Raw genomic sequence first — 9,875 nt, 5'->3', positions numbered from 1 at the left:
AATAACGTTGTCTATAAATTGCAATGCAGTAGTTGTGAGGCGTCGTATGTATAGTAGAAGACTCTCTATTGCTGAGCATAGGAGAATACCAAGGAGTTCTACAGTTGAGTTAACGGCCATGCAGGAACATCGTTTGAGAAAAAACCATGATTTCAATTGGGATCAAGCCAAAGTTTTGCATGAGGAACGTTATTACTTGAAACGCCTGATATCAGAAATGATTTACATTAAATTTCAAAAGCATGGACTTAACTCTCAAAAGGACACAAAATACTTGGGCAACGGCTACTGCGGCTTATTATGAAAATAAAACTCTGTTTCCTTCTCTTCCACGAGTCGTCGCCGCAATGTTAATGTTCGTATATATAAATCTGTTATTATCTCTATTACTTAGACGTGGCGATGTTATCGTTGACAGGATCGTTTCACTTTTAGCCGAGCTCAACAAAGGTAATTTATATTGACCGTTTTAATTATTTATTATATTTTAATCTTACCTATTTTTATTTTATTTTATGGTTTTTTTTTATAGTTATGACGGCTACTTTCTAGTATTAATTTGAACTTCTTAATATTAGTCGGGTAACGGTCTTGTTAGCTATAATACTGCGAATAACATTCATGTCATTTTATTAAGGTCTTTAATTAATTCTTTTACTTGTAATGCGTTCGTTTTGTAAACCTTGAGTTTTTTTATATCACTGAAAAGGGTTCATGATTGAGCCGAAACGTTTGATTATTTATATTGAGTATTCATGTTCAATAAATATTGCTCTATTTCCTAATACAAGGAAGGTTTTATCCATATGGTACATAGCACTATTAATCCTGTGCTTGAACTCGAATTAGCCTTTTTTCCTATTATTTAATTGGATTATCGTTTAATTGGCGCGTTTTTGATAATTGAAAGTCTCATTTAACAATTCATTGCTTTCTTCTGCCGAGCCGTTTGACACAGGATGTACATGTTTACGAACTGTTTGTCGGTAAACGTCATGGGATTCGAGATCGCGATTCCGTACAATTCCGTAAAATATATTGGTATTGGTTCTCGCGTTTGCCACTTTTCCGCTTTTGAAATACCACTCTTCTTTTTTACTGTAGAATAGTTAAATAGTCGGTCGATCACAAACGTACCAAAGAAGTGCAGTGTGTGAGCAACCATACCAAATTGATTACCAAAAGAAGGAGTTCTAAGCTCGAGCAGAACAAACGGCAGGTGGAGAAGAACGAGAGAGGTGGACAGTAGAGAACTCTCGTGAAATGACGCGACGAGAGGACGGGGCTTAAGTAAGGAGTTCCGCTTAAGTAAAAGAAACAGTATAAAGAGTGTGAGTGGCAAGAGAGGAGAAGGAAAAGCACAACGGGGTGGTTGGTACGTCGCTGGGTGTGAAGGGGAGGAAGAAGAACTGGCGAGAGAGAGAGAGAGAGAGAGAGAGAGAGAGTGTGTGTGTGTCTTGGAATAAAAAATCGGTTCACGGTGACGAGTGAAAGTAGAACGGGCAAGCCGAGCAAGATGATGAAGAAGGAGAAACCGATGATGTCGGTGACGGCCATCATCCAGGGGACTCAGGCCCAGCATTGGGCACGCGGCAACACATGTACGTATATCCACATTTATCCTTCGTAATTGCGCATTGATCGCTGAGGCGAACTCGACGAGAGATCAAGTTTGTTCACTTACAAACGCGTTTCGCGGTCGAAACGATTCACAGAGTCATCGACCCATTCGGATCGATGGACAACGACAGAGATCAATTTCATCGGAAATTTTTTATGTCTGAATCGTTGCTACATGAGAATCGATCCAAAAAATTTAATCAATCAAGAATCTCGGAATATGGTTTAGCCCGCGATCATTTTGTGTTCGATTGATAGTTGCGAGAGCTTGTAAAATGTATGTAATTTCTTTTGCTCGTAAAATGTGTTGGGAATTACATTACGTTATTGTAATTTTTTATTTCAAATTACATCTGAAATTATTATTTTGTTCATTACACAGCAGAACAAACAGGCAAATTTTGATGAATACTCGAAACTCATTAGCATATTAATCCCACATGTAATTACGCGAATGTGCAAAGCAACTATGCAGCCTTAGACGACACAGTGCGTTTCTTATTAGAGATCATTGATGCATATAATTCAGCCGCGTAGTGTTCATCTCGCGAGCAATTTCGATCGTGAAAATAATTTTGCGCGTTTTATTGACGACTCATGCACGATTGTTGTCTTGCCTTTCGTATACAAATGACATTTCTACGATTAAGAAAGTGGGCTAATGTTGCTTCGGCCAACATTAACAAGCCTTATAATAAGTACATTAGATGCGTCGAACGCCTTCTTTGGGCGATTGTGCCTATGCTAATTAACGGTTATATTATTACTTGTTAGTAACATAGCGCGCCTGTAAATTGAAAGAGTATCCTAAACGAAAGACGGAGACTTGTGTGAAACACGAATGACAATTAGCATGGCAATACTAGACCATTGATTAGCACGATTTTCAAGGTTTGGTTTTACTCTACACCAGCCGCGATGTGGCACTCCGCTCTACGTGCGTGTTATTCTTCACTGTACCACATGAAGGGTCACATGAAGGACTAACCGATTAATTACATCCTGTCTTGTTTCGCGAAATTCGCATTTCTATGACGGACTTGCAAAAGATTTTGTCCCGCCTCTTGCAAAAGATGCAACTTGCATTGCGAAAAGTCTTTTTTCATTCCCAAAAAACCGTCCTTAAAGTTCGTTCTGTATGATTAAAAGTGATATCGTGAGAAGGGTACGTTTGCGTTGTTTACTGATAATAACGCGTTGCTCTTAAATTACTATGTATATCGCTCTCTCTTGCTAGCGTCGTCGTAACCGTCGCGACATGCGCCCACCAAGTGAGTCACCCAGTTTGTGCGATAGGCCGTCCTGTAGGCGACCGATACGCGCGCACAGTCGACGTCGCGTACATGCATCGTATGTAGATGCTAAATACACGGGGTGAAGGTCGGCTATTGAGACGTGAATGGCGCAATTTGCGGCGGCGGCGACGAACGAGCGAGCGAACGAGAGAGAGAGAGAGAGAGAGAGAGAGAGAGAGAGAGAGTCAGCGAGCCAGTCAGCCAGCAAACCAGCCAACCAACTAGCCAACCAGGGAACCGGCGCGCTCGTTATCAGTCGCTGGCTCTAAAAGCGGGCTCAGAGCGGGTTTTACGCGCAAACACACCGCGCTGCGAGCGCGGACAGAAGGTCACGCGTCTCGTTATCAACGCCCCTGGACGCAATTTACGAGCGTTTTCGAATCTTATCACACATGTCCCTATTGCATCGAAACCACACGCTTATTCTCTCTTTCTCTCTGTACACAACACATTCATCTTTTCGCAAAACGCGAAAACTTTCCATAGAAACATAAACATCGAATGCACGCGTCATGTCGCGAAAAGTATTGATATCGCCAGCTAGAATCGGAAACTGACCAAGTCAATGCTGCGACGAAATCCACTAGTCTGCTTTCTGCGATAACGCGACCACTCTGTATCAGCATATTTAGTGGCAGATCGATAGAGAGAACTTATTATTGAATTGCTCGCTCGCTTTATTATAACCGCGCGGCGGGTGTGTCGCGACAATGCCGTCGAAATTCAACTGAATTGTATGATACAGTGCAAACATGAGATAATCCAGACGGCAAAAAAAATTCATGGTCACGGACTCGATCGATCATCGAACTGACAGCCATGTGCATCTTAACGGCCGCGCACGGTGTTTGTTGACTGGAATAAAATTGGCTACGCGCAAGGCTGCGCCTTTGTATGATGGGTTACCGATAAGATGCCGCTCCGTTATCGTCTTATGCGCCCGCCGACTTTTCACACCGGTGATAAAAATGCGATACGCGGACCGTATGAGATATCCGCGGTCAATCTGCGCATCGCTCTTCGTCGTATTGTATCGCACGGATCGTATCGATCAATCACATGCGTTAAATTGTCGCTCATAAATGCTCCATTTTCTTTTCGATTTCGTAACCATCATTTCCTCCCCCGATTTCAAATTCTTAGAAAAAAAAGAAAATTGACCGTCTCATCCCAAGGATAAACATTAAGACGAAAGTCTTAAGTATCGATCTTTTAGTATCGTCGCTCCCCGAAGATACTTCAATATTACAGTCGACGATTTTTCCAATCAATCCACCGCTAATTGCAGACGATATTTAAGCGATCGGTTGCTTTACGAGATTGGACGACACGGACGACGGAGATCGGACGCCATTGACCATTTATCGTGTTACGGTAGCCGCCTACAAATGCGGCTGCACAATTTCGATACGATGATTGCGTTTGCAAAGATGACGATGGCATCTTTGCGGCTAGTTGCAGTGGAGTGTCGTCTTAGAGCAGAGAATGAAACGAAGGATTCACCGAGTATTTGCGCTGTCGCGTTTATCGCGTCTGTTACTTTACATTACGGTGTAATAATTAGTACGTATTATTTCAAGAATAATATGTCCAAGTTAATCCGCGCAAGAAGGGTCGTCGTCGTCTATGCACAATATAATTATTTCATTCATAATTCAATATTTTTAGATAACGCATAGTTCCGTTCACGTGATGTTCATGACATACGTTAATTTGCATTTGTGTACGCGTATTAATGCGGTGCGAGTATTATGTTATATTAATGAACATTAATGTTAATGAACGAAATAGTATCGTGTATTAATTTAGCACTATACCGCGCAAAGTCGCATTGTGCTATTGTTTTTTTTTTTTTTTCCTTTATACTATTTTTTGCATAGTAAGAAGTTATAATTTTGGATTGTTCGCAATTAATATTCAGTTTCAGCAAAGTCGCTAATTTTGCGTTTGAAGATGCGTGAATCCAAGCAACCAGGCTTGCGCAATGCTTGCCGCCAGATGATACATATAGATAGGTACGATTCTTACGGGGAATTACACTCGCCTCTGCCGCTCTTTCTCTGTGTAAATTCTGCGTTTGCTTAGCCTAGACCCCTGCTTGCACCGTCCGTCGCATACATGTGTTTACGTAGGCGCGCGCGCGCGCGCGACTGTATGCGTGCACGCATACACGCGCTCCACGGTGCCGTGATAAGCTCGAAGAGAGCTAAGCGTCACGCGAGTTCCACACGCACAGCGACTCGAGGCAGCCTCGGATACTCGGGCTAATGCACACGGGTACGACGTGGTGCAACCTTGGCACCGATGGGAACGAGCCGTGAAGTGCAGGTCCTATCGCGCGCGCGTACGCACATACATACGCGCAGACAGTGTGTATCGTCTGCTCCTATTGAATTTGATTCGGCGCACACACGACGCGCTTATACGAACGCGCTATACGAAAGGAACCCATTTAGCGATGTTTCCCCGCGCAACTTTTAACGTTGGCACGATTGAATTTCGAAAACTTGAAACTCCCACGCACGTATTTTCTCTTTTCGATTTTCTCGAGAGATCGTATCCATGTATAACATTGTACATAACGTGGTTACAATTGTGTTTCGTTATTTATCGTTATTATAAAAATTATTGAAATTATTTTTTACTCTCTGTGTGTATGTGGCGTGATGATTACGATCGACGGAAGTACTTGGTCGCTTCGCGCGAGCACTGAACGGCATCGTGCAGAAGGAAGCGATCGTTTATTATAGTCACGTTGGCAGGTCTCTCTGTCTCTCTCTTTCTTTCTCTCTTTTTCTTCTCCCGCGCGCGCGCGCGTGTCGTGTGGCTACTGACCGAATAGATATTTCTATTACATAGATACGCGCGTTCCTTATCCTATTAGTAATCAGTATCGTGTGTCTCGATCGAATGCGGATATATTGCATATATGTTTTGTTACTGCTATTCAAAGATTTAACGTTCCGATACATACCAATATTTCCAGATACAATATGGAAAATAATTTTACAATTATGCGCAACGTGATTTGACGAATGATTACTAGAAGAAAGAGAAGAATATTGTTTACATTCTATTAGATCCAAGAGAGATCTCGAATGTCTAAAAATGATTGTCAAAAGAATTCTTTTACACACAAAGTTAGAAATCGCATCGAAGAGGCGGGGTAACATTAAATGTAAAAAAATGAATCTATGTAGAGACACATATTAAGACCCGTGGCGAATATAACGGGTGAAAAGACACACCGAGTATATTCGTCGCCTTGTACGGGAATTTTCTGCACGCGTGGCTAGGTGAGTAAGCGGCACGCCCTTACACGATATGTCTGTTGTATGCGCCGGAGGATCTAGGATCGATTGATGCGCATGTACGCGTCACCTCGATCAGGGTCGCGTCCGTTTTCCTGGTTGAAGAGAAGCTATTCAACTGGTTGAACGAAATTATCATCGCGTAGTTATGAGCAAATGACGTGAATGTGGGAGATTCAATCGGGAGTACACTGTACGCGGCAAAAGGGAACGAGATCGTGTGAACGCAGACTGATATATATATATATATATATATATATATATATATATATATATATATATATATATATAAGACATAAGGAGCGACATGACAGAGCTCATAGATAGTCGTGATTGACAACACGCGAACGAAGCTAGATCTAACCTCGAACTTGTCCCACGCATTCTTATTCCCTGTTGTTCTTTCCGAGCAATTGCACGATCTTGCGGTAATTATCGTTTGTTTGTCATTTCTCTTACCGCTCTGTGCGACTCTCTCTCTTTCTCTTTTTTCTTTTACGTCCTTTGCTAACTTTTGTTTCTCGTTTACGTTTACTGTTTCTCCCCATTATTAATTCATCGCTGTTGCGTTTTACGGCTGCGCGTACGGCGCGGCCGCCTGAAAGCGATCATCCGAGTTGGAAACTTTGGACAAAACGCCCAGCCGCGACAGCCGGAAGGAAGGAAAAATAACGAAAACGCGCGATCGATAGAGAGACAAACATTGATTGCACTGTCAGGCGCGTGTTGGGCCTGTAGCCTTTGTAGTTGCGAGCACAACGGCTGCCGTCGTGTACGACCGATCGAAGCGCGAGCTCGTCGGTCGCTGTCGATATCGTCGAGTCTCATTCACTCACGACTACGTCTCGATCAAACACTCACAATAAGGACGACCGATCCTCTCGTCGCGCGATATTAATTAATTTCAGGAAAACAAATCGCAAAGAAGCGCGCGCGCACGAGAGAGAGAGAGAGAGAGAGAGAGAGAGAGAGAGAGAGAGAGAGAGAGAGAGAGAGAGAGAGAGAGAGAGAGAGAGAGAGAGAGAGAGAGAGAGAGAGAGAGAGAGAGAGAGAGAGAGAGAGAGAGAGAGAGAGAGAGAGAGAGAGAGAGAGAGAGAGAGAGAGAGAGAGAGAGACGAAGAAGGAGGAAAAAGAAAAATTATATCTTTTACGAGACATCGATAATAGACTACGGTACGATGGCAGCGGTATTCATTATGTCAGCGTATTATTCCCCCACGTTGCTCTCTTAGACAAATATACACCCGCGATAATTTCTGAAATAATTAGCGGTCCTTGGTTAGTGCGTAGGTGTTGCATCCATACGTGCTCCACAGATGATATTCGAGGGTATGCGCTGAAAGGTTCGCGACCAACGACCTTTTCGCTTTCTTCATATCTTAGACGAGCGAGCAACGTCCAGCTACGCTACGTTATGTAAGTTCGCCGGTTTAACTCGGTTTAGAGCGCGAGCCGCTCTGTCGGCGAGCGGACGAAGGTGAGAGCACTCCGGAGAAGAGAGGAGAGGAGGGTAAAAGTAAGTCGCAATGTCAGCGAAGGCGAGAGAGAAGAGAACGTAGGGACCTTGAAACTGACATTCGTTCCGGTGTATTTTCGCAGCGGTTTCATCTTTAATAGTCGCTAAAATCGCTTGCGGCTACCGTCGCCGCGTCGCGAGCGTCAGACACACACGAGAGAGCTAAACTCGCGAAAACGAAAGAGGAATCGAACGATTCGCTCGGTTAGCTCGGTTATGGGCTTTGCAGCATCTTATGCCGTGTATGGGTATTTTTAGTTATCGCGGTTACATAATTACGAGAAACGTGTTATCGACTCGGCGACAGTTACCAACTGTCGCCGGACGGTATTCATTGACAGCTAATTAGCTCGACAACATTTTGTTTACAAGTTGGACAATATTTTAAGGACGGCCATTCTTGTTTTCGAAGCCATGTCACGGAGCCATGCTTTCTATTTAAAGCCTTTGCAAAGTGTACTCTGCGAGCAAGTTATATTTTTGTTACTTTGCCGAGAGAAAATATTGTTCAGCGCAAGGGATTAATTGTCACGCGTCGTCGCTGATCTTGCTCCAGATATCACGCTGATCGAAAACGTGTTCTCGAGTGCGTTCACTATGAGTGCATCGAGGGTTTAAGTGCATAAATTTTTCGTAAGTTTATTCGCCTTCATAGATTCATATCAAGAGAAATTCGAAAGCAATTTTGGCAAAAAATGTAGAAATACACATTTCGTCATCAAGTCACATGAGGTCACAACGCTTCAGCTCCTCTTTAAGAACAATAATATATGTGTATGTGTGTGTAATCGTAATTGGTATCTATTTTGAATACACCCTGTATATGGCGTATAGCAGCACCGATACGGCTCGTTGCACCTGAGACAGCGGAGCGTGTACGAGAGTACGATTATTCTCCGTGTACGTGCGCGCTCGTTTACCTGCTTGAAATCGCGACCCCGTGACCTTCGCCGTGATATTCACGTACAAGGCCACCTCGTCGCGCTCTACACGTTCTTACTCATACGTCGCAGTTACACGCATGTACGTTCAAACATACGGATTCCATGGAAATCCGGTTCTCTGCGTCGTATCGATACAACGATCGACATACTAGAGTGCGATGCGGATTCGGGCTCGAAAGTTGAACGAATTTATAGCTATTTCGTCACTTCTTACGTAATCGCGAAATTTTCACCCTTGTCACATTATCTCTACCAAAGAATTACTCGCACAGCAGCTTCGATGGAATTATGATGAGAAACTCGGTCGTTTATCGAATCGATAATCAACCAGCGGACATCCATTTTTATACTATTACGTTGTTTACGTCAAGGGAATATAATTTGAAAATTGTGTAACGCGAACACGCGAACTGGAAGGAATATGTGACATCATACTGACTCTGTGAAATTTAATTAAAAGGTCACTCGCGGCGCATATGCTACGCCTCGACGATACGGGAGACACGATTAAATAATAAGTCACTAAAATAACAAAGTTTTATAATAATCCTCTCGCGAGCGTGAAGCGGTCGAGTTTTTTCATACAGCGTACCACGTAACCACGACACAACTCTCTCATTCACGTAGGACAGTGAGGAAAAAAAAAGGAAAAGAAGACGAAATGCTGATCATGGTCGCAAGATTAATTCAGCTATGAGCGCATTCTCGTTACAAACGAACAAAAGTTATATTTGCAAACGAAATATAATATTTTCATGGCCTCTCAGATAAATATATATATATATATATATATATATATATATATATATATATATATATATATATTAGGAAAGAAACGTGAGACGAATTTGTGACAGTCCACTCGGTGAGGAGTGATACAATTAACAAGATTCTTGCGAGTCTTGATGATTCACGCTTTGCGTCGTGTTGCGACGACATGAACGTAAACGGGGTGTAACGCGTCGCGACGCTGCACTTGCGAAAGATACACGGGCTCTCGCAGCCGCAACGAGCACGCCCACTCGAGAGCTGCGCCCGAGTCCGTGCACCTAGGCTGAAATCGCGACCCCGTGACCTTCTCCCGGTGACCCAGGTACCGAGTTGCCCTGCACGTGGCACGCGCTATATAAAGTGCGGCTGCATATAGATTTCTCTGTCTCTCTGTCTCTCTCTCTCTCTCTCTCTCTCT

General features: G+C 43.3%; 1 protein-coding gene across 10 annotated transcripts in view; it reads left to right on the top strand.

Moving 5' to 3' along the window:
- Positions 1 to 9,875, top strand: part of LOC116846264 (retinoic acid receptor RXR) — a 73,023-nt gene that overhangs the window by 36,941 nt on the left and 26,207 nt on the right. For 6 of the 10 annotated variants that reach the window (XM_032819883.1, XM_032819881.1, XM_032819877.1 and 3 more), the window contains exon 2: positions 1,105 to 1,601. The exons of the other annotated variants lie outside the window; for them this stretch is intronic. In XM_032819883.1, the coding sequence (XP_032675774.1) occupies positions 1,517 to 1,601 (85 nt within the window). In that variant the 5' untranslated portion in view covers positions 1,105 to 1,516. The remainder of the gene's footprint in view (positions 1 to 1,104; positions 1,602 to 9,875) is intronic. 10 annotated transcript variants of the gene reach the window in all.

The sequence above is a fragment of the Odontomachus brunneus genome, unplaced genomic scaffold, assembly GCF_010583005.1.
Source record: "Odontomachus brunneus isolate Ranch 3 - 2012 unplaced genomic scaffold, Obru_v1 Obru_scaffold_063, whole genome shotgun sequence".
Taxonomy (NCBI): Eukaryota; Metazoa; Arthropoda; class Insecta; order Hymenoptera; family Formicidae; genus Odontomachus; species Odontomachus brunneus.
Note: the sequence above shows the minus strand (reverse complement) of the source record. Positions and strands in the feature narration are given on the sequence as shown.